The 15251-nt window shown below is 39.0% G+C and overlaps 1 protein-coding gene across 2 annotated transcripts in view; it reads right to left on the bottom strand.

Moving 5' to 3' along the window:
- Positions 1-15251, bottom strand: part of srgap3 (SLIT-ROBO Rho GTPase activating protein 3) — a 68204-nt gene that overhangs the window by 38445 nt on the left and 14508 nt on the right. For both annotated transcript variants that reach the window (XM_008409847.2, XM_017304820.1), the window contains exon 2: positions 5181-5376. In XM_008409847.2, coding sequence (XP_008408069.1) covers positions 5181-5376 — 196 coding nt within the window. The remainder of the gene's footprint in view (positions 1-5180; positions 5377-15251) is intronic.

Genomic DNA, 15251 nt, shown 5'->3' with positions numbered 1-15251 from the left:
CCTTTCCGGGGAGGGAGGGCGTTAGAAAGGTGGTTCGCCCAGGCCCTTCTCCTAAAACTTCCTCTTCATGCTTGATTGAACTGTGTACATAGGAACTACATAGGAAAACTAAAAGACATCTGCAGAAAAGTTTAGGGTTACATGAGACAAGCATTGAGCTACTTGACCACAAGAAGTGCGTTCAAAAAAGTCCAAGAAGAGACTAAGACACAAGAACATTGTGCAAAGTGTTAAACATGGTGTTGGTAGGATTATGCTTAGTCTTTCCATCTACCAGTGGGTGAAATAATGAAGAAAGATGTCACTGCTTCCAAGTTCTTCAACTTCACCTCAGATCAACAGCTAAACAAAACATCTTTGACATATTTGGGTTTACTTTGGAGCCACCAGTTTAAATGAATTCTACTGGTTCTACCAAAAGAGTGGGCAAAATCCTTGCAGGACTAACTGTATGTATGTATATGAACCTTAAAGGTATATTTATGACTCTTTGCAAATTAAGGAAAACCCACAACATAATCAGACTTGTGCACCGAGTTTTTTATTTTTGAAGGTATGTCACGTGCTGCATTTTCACAATTCTGCCTCGTTTTCGCACTGAAAACTGTGGATTCAGCTACAGAAAACAAAAAGCGTTGCACAGGGCCGCACGTTCTCCTGAAGTATTAGGTTTCATTGTTGCAAGTGAGGTTAAGTGGGATAGAGCAAAATGATTCCTGGCTGGTTTTGCTGCGGTGTGGCTATGGCTGCAGTAGCTGTAAATCACAAGAAGCTACAGCTTGCTAATGAATCAGCAGGGAAAAGGGTTCAGCCAACACGCTGTAGGCCTGGATCCAGGACATGCGCAAGTCCATCCTGGTTGGGATGACTCCGCTATGCTGTTTTATTGTTTTGTCCCCTTAAAAACATTTAATTACTGAGCATAAAAACACAGCTACATGCATAAAATAGGATGTAATGACAGCTACTGTATGAGGGAGGCTATGGCCAAAACGATGTTCCCGTTAATGTACAAGGAGACGGAGATAAAGCTTTATTAAAAAGCAGTAAATTCAAAACAAAACTCTGAAAATTAAAATGTCAGAATTTAAGGCTTTGCATTTCTTTCCGATGATACATACAGCTTGTTTTGGGTTTTCTGCCAGCTAACTGTTCTGATTGGACAAACACAAGTGGTTTTCAAGTCTGGGCTCATTTGGTGTTTTTGGCGGCTTGTGATTATCCTAACTACTCCTAAGTAGAAAGAAAACCACAGCAAAGGGTGTGTCACAGCTGATTACAAGCATCGAGAGTCCACACAAGGTGAAGCGTTGCTTTGCATGTTTTTTTTTTGTTGTCGCAGTGTGAATAGTTCACACACACTGAGCAGAAAGGAATCAGTTATTGAAACAGAGGTCATAACCATGTAGAAAATAAGGACGTGTGCCTGTAATAAATGCAAACGTGGCAAAAATGGGAGGTAATAATCCTTTTCAGACTTAATTTTACGGTCTTGGCAATTTGATCCAGTTCAATATGCACGGGTTACGAATGAAATATAACTCCAGATTAAATCTGAACATCAGATTTACTCTCAAAAGCTTTAAAATAAATACATTTTTTATTGCTCTGACATAAAACTGAAGAATCTACTGCTGCTCTGTGAAATTGATCTTGAGATATTACTACCTCCTTTTTGCCTCATCCCACCGTCCTGCTCGGTGTGGGCAAGTTAAGTCAAATTTTGTCTTGAAGTCATTCAGTGTAAAGACGGAAATACATCTACTTAACTCCATGGTTCGCTTGTCTTTCCTATTTTGATGAGTTGCTAAGAGGAATTATGTTTACAGAGCCACACAAAAATAATCATAGAACATCTTTATCTTTCGTGGCATTACAACCATAAACCAATAAGTAATTAATTGTTTTGTGATAGATCAACACAACACAGTGCAGAATGATGACGTTAAGTAAAGGGATTTAGGGTTTTTATTTTTATCATTTAATAAAAATCTTAAAAGTGTGACCTAAGTCAATTCTTTATAAACCATTCTCAACAATCTCCACCACAAGTATTTCAGGATATATTTGGTCATTTAGTGAAAAACATTTTTCCATGTTTTTTTTTTGGTTTTTTTCTTTTACAAATTTGCTCAAGCTCAGTCAGCATTTTTCAAGTCTCGCCACATATTCTTAGTGGAATTAGTGAATTCATTGAAAGCTAAAATCCATTCATCTTTTTTACTAATTTTATTTTTAAAAAGTCTACTAGATGCAGGCCTGGAGTTTGATTGGTTTATGCCAACATGTTTTGATCTAAACCATTCTATTGCAGCACTGGTGCCATGTTTGCCTTTATTGTCTAACTTGGAGATGAACCTCTGCTGTAGTGTTAAGTATTTTACAATCTCTAACATGTTTTTTCTTCCATCGTTTCCTGGTATTGAGCTCCATCTACTTCACCATTAACTCTGAGCAGCTGCCTTGTCTCTGCTGAAAACAAGCATTCACAAGGCATGATGCTGCCAGCATCACGTTTCTCAGTGAGCATCATGTATTTAGGGGGATCTGTATATTTAGTCTTCCACCACATAAAGTTTAATTTTGATCTCGTGTGACCACAGCGCTTTCTTCCACATGTTTGCAGGATACGTTTTTGCACCCAACCTGCAGATATTTGCACCTTCTCCAGAGCTAAAGTGTAGCTGCATTTTCTACGTTTTTTTTTTTTTTTTTTTTGTGAAGATAAATAATTTAAAAAAGTCAGCAGTGAGACTGATTGTTTCCAGAGCTGCCAAATGGTAATCTGTATGTTCGAAAATGTGGATGTGTCTGACGCTCATGAAAACTATGATCTTGGATTTGGAAAGTTTTATTTTTATTATTTAGGTTTGCTTTTCTGACAAATCCCTTGCCGATTGAAGAAGATAATCTGCAGACTCCAGGGGGTCACTACAGCGACGCATCAACTGCAGGACGTTTATATCTACTATAAGTCAAGGCTTTATTCCTTAAAACCGTCTGGGATCAATTATCCCAGTACATCACTGTGAATTTCACACAAACAGCAGCAGTCTGCTTGTAATTTCTCTACACATGAGCTCATAAAGGATGAACCGAAAGTCAGCGGACAGATGTTCTGTGGTCAGATGAGTTTACATCTGCATCAGCAAGCTTTTGGCAAGCACACATGTCAGGACTCCGGGTGCCAAATAGAAAAGACCAACACAAGCTCATTAAAACACCATCAATGAATGCATAGGCTGCGTGACGCGTTTGTGCAAAGCATAATTGATGCAAAGGGTTACGTTGGATTCTTTGAGAGCACACAGACTTCTACGATGGCTATTCTTAGCAGAACAAATCCTGCCTAACTTACAGAATTATAGTGTGCATTAACCAGTCCAGATCTGTCTCCTCATAGAAATGTGCGCTGCATCCTGAGGAACACAATCAGACACCACAACCACACAATGCTGAGTAGCTGAAAGCTTGCTTCAAGAAAATGGACACAGGATCTCCTTTCAAAACTGCAGCAGTTGGTATTCTCAGTTCCTAAATGACATAAATATGTGATTCAAAGGAAGTCTGATGTAACACAGCAGTGAAAAACGTTTGATCTGAAAGTTTTTCTGAGTTTCTAACATCAAAGTTAAGATAAGTTCAAATATTTTTTATAAAATTAAGTCAGTTGGAGAAAGAGAAGAGTCTCTATTTTTGATCTTTTGTCTGTTTTTAAAATGTAAGCTGCAGAAGTAATTACAAAATGCATGCTTGTATGTTGTTACATTTCAGAAATATTTTTAACTTTCTGAATGCATCATTTTAGAAATTATGCATCCAACTGATATTAACTTAAATTGCCCAGGCTTAGTTAATTATTTCTGAAAAGGTGTATTTATGTGTGCTTGTTTGTTTCTGTCAGGGGATATTTAGATGTCATAATTTTTCCAATTAATCTGTTAGTTGTTTTAAATATCCCGTTTCACAATTGCTTGTGTTATTCTGTAACTCTATTAACTTCACTCCAGAAGGTCAAAACTGCAACGCCTCTTCACATTATCAACTTTAAAAGAGGATAAAAAAAATTAAAAAAAAGATGAACACCATTCATTTAAAAAAAATAAAAACTCCAAGCAGACATTACGGCGATGTAACACCGGCACAGATTCAGACCTGAGAACTGCTGCCAGTACACAGCTGCCCTGCGCTCCCATTAGCAGACTGGGCTAAGCTCTTCTGCTTGCCGTAGGTATTTGATTTGGAGAGCAGGGAGCTTAATTTCATGCCCTGCATAAGCCATGTCGCCGAGAGTTGGTGGGAAATTCTTTGGCAAATGATGCCAGATTTCTACACTTGCACATGTTTTTGTAATTTTCGAGCGGAGGAATAAAAATTGGTGACGTCTTAGAAAATCAGATTTAAATCACGTGACATTCAGAAGCCATTTTAGCCCATTTAAGTTTCTATTCAGTGAGTTATTTGTTTGAGGCATGAAAAACAGGGAAATAATGTATAGAAAAATTTATATAATAACATGCAATTGTTTTGAAATTATAGTAATATACTGAGCACAACAACTCCCATACAGGGTGTTGCCTCTGCTCCTGTGATTATTATTGTGGAAAAGTTTGAGAAAATATTTTTATTATGACTCTTAAAAATAATCAGAAAAAATAAATAAATAACTACAAATAAGTCAGAAAAAGGTAAAATCAGCACATCAAAGATTTTAACATTCTGGGAATCAGAAATTTGCACAAAATTGTCATCGGTCTATGTGTATAATTTACCCTCGATCCTTAACTTTTTAAAAAGTCCAGAATGTATTACAAATATTCTTTGAATACAATTTCTTATGAATGTTCATTGTTTTCTCACTTAATATTTAGCATATTTAGACAGCCTCATGCTGCAAATACCCTGTTTATTTTTCTTTTTTTTCCAAACAGAGAATAAAACACACGAAGCTTTAAACTGAATGGACAGGAAGCAATAGATTCTCGAAACAGGCTTAAAGTGCACAGTGGTAAAGTACTGTGCTTAAAATGCACAGTACTTTATTCAAACAAAGTACTGTTTCAAAAATAGTGTTAAAAAATTGTGACAAATCTTTAATTTCCCATTAAACGAACAAAAAAAATTCTTGCTGTTGCAACGGCAGATGTAATGCATTTTGTCCTGCTGAGGGGAAAACTCACTTAAACTGCTGATGCTCCCTGGAGCTGCGGATCTTTGAGGAGAATCTCTCAGCCAGTTTCTCCAGGCTGCGAGAGTATTCCAGTTCGATCTCAGCTTTGCGTCGGAAGAACTCCTGCAGGTCCTGCAGCAGCTGGATACGAGACTCCGACTGCTGCTCCAAGCATTTAAACTGCTCCACCAGCTGGTTACGGATCTCTGTTCGTCACAAAACAACACAGATATGACATTATTAGACAAATTAAACAAAAACGACGGCACTGAGAACTAAAGCCATACTTGAAGACTGTGTTGAAGAGGATTTGTTTCCAGAGCACATTTAGATGATATGAAGAAGTAACACTGAATACAGTAATGCAATTAAACATATGAATAAAGTAAAATGTGTTCCAAAGCAAATGCAGTGAAAACATATAAATCAACCCCTTAACTAATTAAAATGTGGCCTTGTAAAAGATTAAACTGAATAAATTGAATAAAAGGATTAGCAACACATTTCAAACAATTTGACTCTTTTTGTCAGATTTGACACGACTCTCCAAGAAGTCAGAGATGTAAACAGGAGCAGACCAACACAGGGCTTTAAAAGAGAGGACTAAACAAAATATGACTAACACATTAAGTCAAGTCAAATTTATTTGAATAGCAAATTTCAGCAACAAGGCAGTTCAAAGTTTAGATCATTAAAAAAAACCTCATTCATCAATTATGAAAGAAGCTATAAACGGTACATTTTGTCGAATGACGTCATTAAAATCAACAAGCAAGTACAGATGGGGGGTGAAACATGTTTTCTGTTTCCTGTTTCTGCAGCATTCCAGGCTGACTGCACAGCCTCTTCTTATTTAAACATAAAAAAATGCTGCTGCAATAATCCAGGTCTTAATAGCTAAAGTATGCACAATCAGATCGGCAGAGTCAGTAAGGAGTTCAGTCTTTTCTGCATTAAACTGCAGATCGGTGTTACGTAACCATCGTTTGTTGCTGATCAGAGACCGTTTCAGGCACGCAGTGGACTTAAATTAGCAATAAATCTGAATATCATCTGAATAAAGGTCACAAGAAACATCAGGGGGAAGAATATGTATGAACCCTGTGGTACTCCACTTCTACATTAAGAGATTAACTGGTTTGCAAAAGAAAAATGCATTTTCTGACAATAAGGTGTGGGGAAAACTTTGCTATTCTCCTACAGTAAACCACAGACTGCCAATGAAAAATATCATGACCACTAGATTCAAATAAAGCTGTCAGATCAAGTTATACTTGAATTCAAAACCCATTCAAGGTTCATCAACATGCCACTGTTTTCTAGTCAGTGGTGTTTATGGAGACTAGACTGAAATCTGTTGTATCTCACAATTAATCCAAAAAAGGGAGACGTTGGTTATGAATATGGAAAATCAGAACTGGACTTTGTTTTTCACGTTTCCAGGATGTTTTAAAAAGCTGGGGGACACGCCTGCTAAAACAGAAAAGTGCTACATATCTCTGCAGTACAAGAGATATTCAAGTGGGAGTCATTTGTAAAGGTCTTGGACAAGAAATATGTATGATAAATAAAACTGCAAACAGCGCAAGGCTCTAACACTATCAAAAAATGACCTTTCTGAATCTCGAAAGTTCACTTTGATCTGCAAAGACATGCAAGTTATAAAGAGTCTGCTCCATGCAAAAGCAACTAGGATGACCTGCATCAGTGACTTCTCATAATTGTCCCTGTGGATTTATCAGACTGATCTAATGAGAAGATAATGCACTCCCACACTCGGAAGGGGAGACGAGTCACATTTCTCTTCAAGAGGAACCTGACACTATGAGGCAGAGCGAGGATCCTTCGTGCCTGTGGGAGCCACGAGCAGAACCAGATTCCGCTTTATAGTGCTGTCATCAGCAGCAACGATGCCTCAACTCATGAACAGAGACAGACCTATCCCACAGAGAGAGAGAGGGAGAAGGAGAGAGAGAGAAAGAGAGGGAGAGACAGACAGAGAAAAGAGAACGATAAGGCAGATCTACCAGAAACAGAACGGTGTTACTTCACAGAAGGAAGGAAGCCTCCAGGTCTGATAAGAGAAATGTTTCCCAATCTGATCTGGGTTTCTAAATTAAACGTACAAGTAGAACTGTATGAAAATGAAATATACACGCACTAACTGTTTTTCCTCTTTCAAATGTCCCTTTTATAGCTCAGTTCACGTGAGGCAGCGGATTTACACAGAAAAAAGAAAAACAGTTTAATGGTTATTTGTTTGAAAATATTCTTTGTGCCGTAAACTCCACCTTCATGTGCTATGTTTGTCTTTAACAAGTCTGCCTTAAATTGTGCGACAACACCAAAAGCAACTTGAACTTCGTAATGAGAGTCACATCATGTTGCGACACCCTTCTGTTGCAGAATGAGTCACTGCAAGTAATAGCCTCAAAAAAAGAAAAAAAAAAACAAGAACAGGGTGATTTTTGGCAGGCAGAGGAGCCGCTAGCCGAACGATAAAACCACACAGACTGTGTTTTTGTGCTGTTGAGTGTGCAATTTGGTCAGAGCCAAGCCCTCATCATAGATATGTGATGAGGAAACAGTGCCGTTGTGCAGCGGCAGCCTCTGTGATGTCGTGCCGCCTCTGGCTTCAGCCCTAAACGCCGAACTCCACTCTGCGGTTAACCATTGTTCCTGCCCTCCTCTTTATCCAGGGGCCTCCTTTTCTCCCACCGTCTCAAAGAGCTGAAAGCTGGGTTTAAAGTGGAAGCTTGGAACCAGACACCACTTTACTACACCGGTACTCTCAGGACTCGTGGTGCCGTTGTGTTCCCCCCGTTTTGTGTTCTTTCTTCCAGGAGAAAAGGCAAAGCGAGCGAGCAAAAGAGGACCGCCTGAGGAAAACGTGACACCGATATGCATGAGTGACAGGATTTAGCTCTGAAAACGCTCTTTTTAAAAAGGCAACTCTGAACCACAAGCTGCATCCTCACTTTTAAACGACACAATTGAAGAAAGAAATAGGTCATGCACACACACGCACGCACACACCAGAAGTGTGCCCGTTGCTCTCAGAGACCATGAGCAATTGGAGAATTATTCCCCAGCCCTTCGAAAAGCCTCATTCGCTGCGGCTTATTCAAAGAGAGCGACCCCTCTGTGCTTCTGTTCGGTCTTTGAAGAGAAGAAATGTTGTGGAAGTATGTCAGTGGTTAAATTGATTATGCATGTTTGTCTTGTTGAACACCATCAAAGCAGGTTCTGTCGTTCTTTTGTCCATTCAGGGGAGGAAGATTTACTGCTTCGCTTAATGGTCTCTGCAAAGAAAACGAACGAGTAGCGGGAGATTCAACCAGGCTAATGTAAACGCAGCTGTCAGAATAATTTAGATTCAGTGCAAGTGACGTGTTGCATTATTGCGTCTACAAGATATTTTGTAAATCTGCCTTAGGCTGCCTTCTTCAATTTTCAACAAGAATTATCTTAATGAAGTGTAAAATTAGATTGGACTTCTATAAAAAAAATAAATAAATAAAAGAATTAAAGGACAGATAAATCATGTGGATTCAATACAGCTGATCCAAATCAAAGTCAATTATAGATCAAGGCAGATGTAAGTATTCACAGAAGTCAACTAATCGAAATCTAAAAATCGCACCATTTCTGCAGATCAGTGACCTCATCATACCAAAACGTAGCTGGTTGACATCAAGTTGTTGTTGGACTAAACACGCCGCTGCCTTCAGCAGTGGTGAGGCCTGCACCATGAAGCCAGAGGAAGCAGTGGCGTCCAGTGGCGTCCAGTGGCTCAGCATGGAGCTTGAAACGAACGTCCTGCAGAAACGAACGTCCTGCAGCCACGTGACCAACGATTGATTGTTAGACTTCAGTTCAACCATGAGAGCCTTTAAGACGTCAGCAGGTATTAGAAACTTCTCGTATTGGCTGTCGGGTTGATCTCCTGTAGTTAGTTAGTGTTGGATTAGAACGAGTTGGTCGTCGTTTTGAAATGTTACACTTGCTCTATGGCGAATACACACAGGGAAAGTTATTCATGCTAATAAAGATAAACTGTTAACAATCCCAAATGAGAGAAATTGTTAATTTTTCCTGTGTAGTTAAAACAAATTAATAAAGAAGTGTGGCATCATAGTTATTTCTTTTAAATCAAAATTGTCTGGACTAGAAATTTTATTTGTTTTGACATGGTTTTATTTTTAATCTGTGTAAATACCTGAAGATTTAACTATTTTGTGCATTTTCAGTTTTTCAGAGAGACATATGTGTTTTTTTAAAGAACTGTTTGTTTTTTATAATTAATATAAATCTATTTTTAGTTTTAAAATAATTTACAAAAACTAGTTTGCTATTCATAGTTCCTAGTAACTGGAAACTTAAGCCAATGAGAGGTCCACCAACACATTATTTGTCTTTTTTTTTGATAAATAAAATATTCTTAAATTTTAATTTTAATTAGTAAATTGAAAAAGTCTTAATCTCACATCAGCAGGTCCATTGGAAATTCACCACAAATCTAATTCATGCATTTCTTCTTAAAATAACTTGGTCATTTGGAGCAGCTCGTGTATGATTAGCATTTCAAGCGGTGCTTCTGATTATTCTATTAAATAAGTGACAGGAAAATCCTCACACCTCCAGTTTGGAAAGGGTTTATCTGGGCAATCAACCAAAAACATGACTCGTCAAACTCAACGTGAGTTAAGTTACGCCTTTAATGTTTCTGCTTTGTTGGGTCTTGTCATCTCCAAGCAGCAATGCAGCCATCTGCTGTGTTTTTTTTTTTTCTTTAATAGAAACAGGGACGGATGTGACAAGAGGCCGACCAGGGGTGGTGGGGGGCAAGGGCATCTGAAATATGATTAGCAGTCTAGTGGGATCACACAAATGAGGGACGCACTTCTGCTTTTATAAATTCTCCTTTCACAGCCTTTGTAACAGCCTAATTAGAACGAGGCCACCACACAGACGATGATGACTCATTTTTGTTGGTGCAGCTGAGCATAAATTGCATCTTTTCTGAGAGAAAAGCATCTTTGTGTATTATGAAAGAACTATTTTATTTGGTTATCCGGTTCCTTGCTCCAAAATAGCACTTATGAACAGTTTGATCCACACAAGCACAAACATGATATCTAAAATAAACTGCAGTCTATTGGTTTAAAAGAAACAGCAATTAAAATGTTGTTAATGTTTAACACAATCCATACTATAAATGTGTTATATTGAGCATTTATGAAACCCGGCAATGTTTTTTGTTTTTTTTTGTCTTTGTGTGTAAAATGCATGAACACTGCTTTGCCCACACCAGCAACACTTAATACTACTCAGTTTATTTACTCTGTTATAAGTGTTACTTTTATAAAAGTCTTGCTACATCTTTTTCTTTTTTTTTTAAATTTACACTCCTAAATTATTTGCAATGCTACTTTGCATTCGTGACAGGAGACAGTGCGATGAGGCAAAATCATTTTGTTGAACACTAATATGTGTTGTTTTCTTCTTATCCGAGATCAGTTTGTGAAAGTAACAGAACCGAGGTGAAACCCCAGACATTCCTCTCCAGCTCAGTCTAGAGAATCACCAGGCATTCCCAGGCAAGAACGGATCTGAAATCTCTCCAGCAAGTTATGGATGTGGAAGCAGCAGCTGTACTCCACCCTGCTCCGTGATGACTGACCCAGGAAGCAAAAGCTTCTTCTACGCAGGTATGGCTTTAACCGGTTCTTTCACAGTCCACCCCGAACAGATTCAGCTCCACTTAAAGATCCTGTGTAGTTCCTCCCTGGTTTTTCAGAACCACCTCAGGTGTTACGAGCGATTTCATTGGCAGCGTGGTGGCAGGCTGCATTCGTTGATTAGCGACTGGGAATCTGAGACGAGACGGTGGATTTAAAATCAATAATCCCGTGGTCAAACCCCTGAGATCCAAACTTCTTCATAAACTGTGGCAGAAGAGGGCATGCAGGGTCAACTGGACGATTAAACAGGATGACCAAATGTAACACTTTCACTAAAACCTGGAATCAAAAGATAATTTCATGGTAAAGCAAAACTTTTCTGCACAGAAATTAAATAAGTGTCACATGGGAAGGCGTAAATTATAGTTTTACAGTGACTAAATTATGAGATCTAGGTCTTTAAAACATCCGTGTCACTGATATGTGACAGTATCACAATCATCATCATCATCATCATCATCATCATCATCATCATCATCATCATCATCATCTACACCTGCTCCATAAAGAGATTTTTTATGTACATTGATCAGCATGTGGATCCTCATAGGACAGTAACAGGAAAACCTCTAAAAACAATAGCAGGATGTCAGACATGCATGAACTTTGACCCTTCCAGGCAAAATCCTGCAGGGGCAACAGAGCTGAACCACATTCTGGGGGAATTTATAATAAATTTCATAAAACAAGATTCAGATGTAATAAAGCTCCTTTGTTAAATGTTTGAAGTATCAAGATCTAAGTGAGATTGACTGCAACTGATGCCTGACACATTTTTACGTGATTCTTAGTTAGCCTTTCAAATGTGCAATGAGCTCTTTTTTTTTTTTTTTGCTTTTGCAGTCTTTGTGTAGCACAGTCATCTGGTTGAGAGCATCTGCATTCGAGACTTCCTCTAGCTGCTCCGCCTGACTTCCTGTTGGCTCCCCAGCAAGAGAATGGCACCAAAATTATTACCAGATGCAGAGCTCCGGTGCTTTTCAAGTTTTTACTGGAGTTGCCTCGAGAGCGGTGTCGGCAGGGCAGTTGACGCTCTGACTTAGTGAAGGTCAGAGGTTCAATGCCCAGCACCTTTCAGCTGTGATTGTTGGTCACTGACCCTGGAGGGGACCGGCATTCTGACCGACCTCGACTTCCTAACGAGCTGTGATAAACCAGACAGCAACCGGTTCAATGCAGTTAATCTAAATGAAAGTTAATTAACAGGGAATGAATACTAATCCATGTCGCAATACTTTTTTTTTCATAAAAGACATTAGTAATCATTTTTTTCCACTTCACTATGACCTGCTGCTTTTTATTAAAACATTCAGACTCAAAGGTTTAAATGGAAGCCTAATATTTACCATGTTAAAATCCATTTATGCTTTTTGTCAGCATCTGTTCATGTCTCAAATCTTCTGTTTAGCCATTTCATTTTTGCTTAGCCTTTTAAGTCGACCATGCATTATGTTTGCATAATACATGGTCGACTTTTTATTATTGCTGAAAAAGAAGTCCGCAATTATTTTTGAAAATGGGTGACCCTGATCTTCAGAGTATCTTCTCCTTGGAGGTAAGTGCAGGATGGGAGCAGCATTTAAAGTGTCACAATGTCGCCGTGCAGCAAGAGGAGCACACAAAAATAGACAAAAGCAGCTACAAGCCAAATTTCTCCAACCTAATCCCCGACTCCGGCTCTGCAGCGTTTTGGTTCTACACTCCAGAGCCAAATTTGTGTGAAAAGAAGACGCACAGAAGAAAGCAGCCCTTATCCAGACCTCAGTTCACTCTGTCTGCCCCTTATACTTAGTCTCAGAATACAAGTCCCAGTGCTGAACAAATCCCCCCGCTTCTCTGTTCAGCTTTAATCCTCTAATGATTAGCACAATTTTGGATTCATGGGGCCGTGCAGCTGATGTCGCTGTGAGTTCTTCGCCTGTCTCCATCAAACTGGGTCTCTCTCTTTAGCCCAGGCTGCTGCGGCACGTGTGCTCAAAGATAAGAGAACTTTAGATGAGCCCAATCAATAGCTGGGTAGAGATGAACCGGTCGAGCATCTTAGAGCAAGATGTCAGCTGTCAGTTTCTGTGTTGGTCCTCCTAATTATCAGCTGGTTTATTGGATTTTCTACTGGATGTTCTGTCCACTAAACTAAAAATCAATCCAGACTGAAAGAAAAAACCCAACAGATCAGATTGACTTGTGCATCATTTTGACTTGCCCCAAGCTCGCCTCTCCTCCAAGATCCTCTTTGTATTGAAATTGAATACTACCAAGACAAATAGCATCGACTGCAATGGTAATAAAAAGGCAGGAAGCTTGTCTGTCTCTGTTAAGCCGTATTGAAGAGGGCCATTTCATCACCATCTATGGTTAAATCCAGACATAAGCTGAAGAATCCTACCCAGCTTTCAATCATTTGCCGTATCCAGCATCCGGCTACGCAGGACCAGGCTGCAAAGTGTCTCCATGGCAACATGGGCGTAAACCAGTCTCAGGGGAGAAGCCTATCGGAGGAAAGGGTTAAATCTGATGGACGTGGAGAAGTGGCACGCTGAGTGAGGTGGGGTGAGCTGGACGCGATTTAAGTTTCTCAGAATGCAGCAGCATCTGATTACAGCAGTAAAACAGTCTTCTCCCCTGAACAGCATTGACTGAGCTAAATAAGAATACAATACCAATTTGCATGCAGTGGAACAGAGACAACTAATGTTTTAGGGGTTTGAATAAATATTTTATTTGTGTGAGCCTTTGAAACAACTTGCACAAGTTCTAAAAGTAGAAAAGATTGAAACAAGGAAAAGACCAAGATGATAGAACTGCCACTGCCATTTGTCAAGCCACTTATTTTCTGGTTTCAATTTAGTCAAGGAATCATATTCTGACTTCAGAAAACGAAACATTATCTGAGTATCTTTCTAATTCTGTACCTCTGTTGGCAAAGCTGTACATTGACGCTGTTGCCGCATATTTAAAATGCATTCGCCAATCAAATGCAATCGCCGTCAAAGTTAAAATAAAATATGAGTTAACCTCTTAAAAACTACGCAGTGAAATGTCACAGTTTTGAGCTTCTTAGACTGTGCCACTTTGGATCCTATTTCTATACTCTGTAGTGTACAAGAGGGATTTGTGAGCTGCAAATAGGTGGACTGTTTAATTATCTAAAGTCTTCTGTGGGACATGCGAATATAAAGTTAATCCAGCAGTTCTGGATCTTAAAATATTGCCACTTAACTAATTGCTTCATCAGGTAGTGAGCTTGGAGAGGCTTTCTGCATTTTCTTTTTTCGCTGAGCATTCTTGTTGTATCTGTTGCTATGGTTACGGTGCCTGTATGTTCTCTCGGAAGACTTGAATTTGAGCAGATCAGTAGATCTGAACATTGAACAGACTTGAATTTGAACAGACTCAGTAGTGTTGTCACAGGCAGTTTTATTTTCTGAAAACAGAGAGAGAGAAATAAAATCTCCTTTAGTCTCAAAGCAGGCGTGCCACGCTTTGCAGGGGGGAGCGATAATTCCCCTATAGTCCATATATGGACACATTTGGAAACACTGTTTTATACATTTCTTATGCAATGTCTGTTACTTTCTCTTCTCCTTGACCTTGGAATGCTGGCGGCACGAATGTGAGCCATACTCAGCAACATCTCTGTTACAAAACACCGAAAACGGTGAGTACAAAAAACATCTGCCTGATTGGCCGTCAATTTTTAACGACTTTTCTACCTTTGTGTAGCGGCTAGCTGTGCTGCTGCTGTGCTGAAGTCAGTTTTCATGTAAAAGGCCACAGTGGGGGGGGTAAATATGGTTTCATCTGAACTTAACTGTTTATCTCTTAATAAAAAAAATCACGTTAAGTCAAAAAAGTTAATATTCAGTTGTATCTTATTTTGACTGCAGATGTCTCACACACAGATATGTTGATTTAGCTTTTTACAACGTCAAAGTGCGACTTCCATTATGATGATTATTAATCACCAAGTGGCTTCAGAAGCGATGGCTAATCAAAACTTAAACTATTGCGTTTGCTTATTTCCTGCAACAAACACCTGTGCAAACATTACCTTGTGCACATAAATGGGAACAAGTGTTGATTCATTTGAAACTGGAAATTTTTGTTAACACCATTGCTTACAAAAAAAAAGTTTTTGCATTTGGTTGATGTTGGTGTAAAGGAGCTGCTGCTGTCCTTTAAGGTATGACACAAAGATTAAAATATAGAATGTGTTAACAGGAAATTATGAGGGGCCGTTTAGGACAAAATCTATGTTTTGTCTCTCACACACTACAAGAAACTCACGCACACTCAAAAAAACATCACGCACACTCCAAAAAAACATCACGCACACT

The sequence above is a fragment of the Poecilia reticulata genome, linkage group LG5 (genome assembly GCF_000633615.1).
Source record: "Poecilia reticulata strain Guanapo linkage group LG5, Guppy_female_1.0+MT, whole genome shotgun sequence".
Taxonomy (NCBI): domain Eukaryota; kingdom Metazoa; phylum Chordata; class Actinopteri; order Cyprinodontiformes; family Poeciliidae; genus Poecilia; species Poecilia reticulata.
The sequence above is the reverse complement of the archived record's forward strand: the minus strand, read 5'-3'. Positions and strand labels throughout refer to the sequence as shown.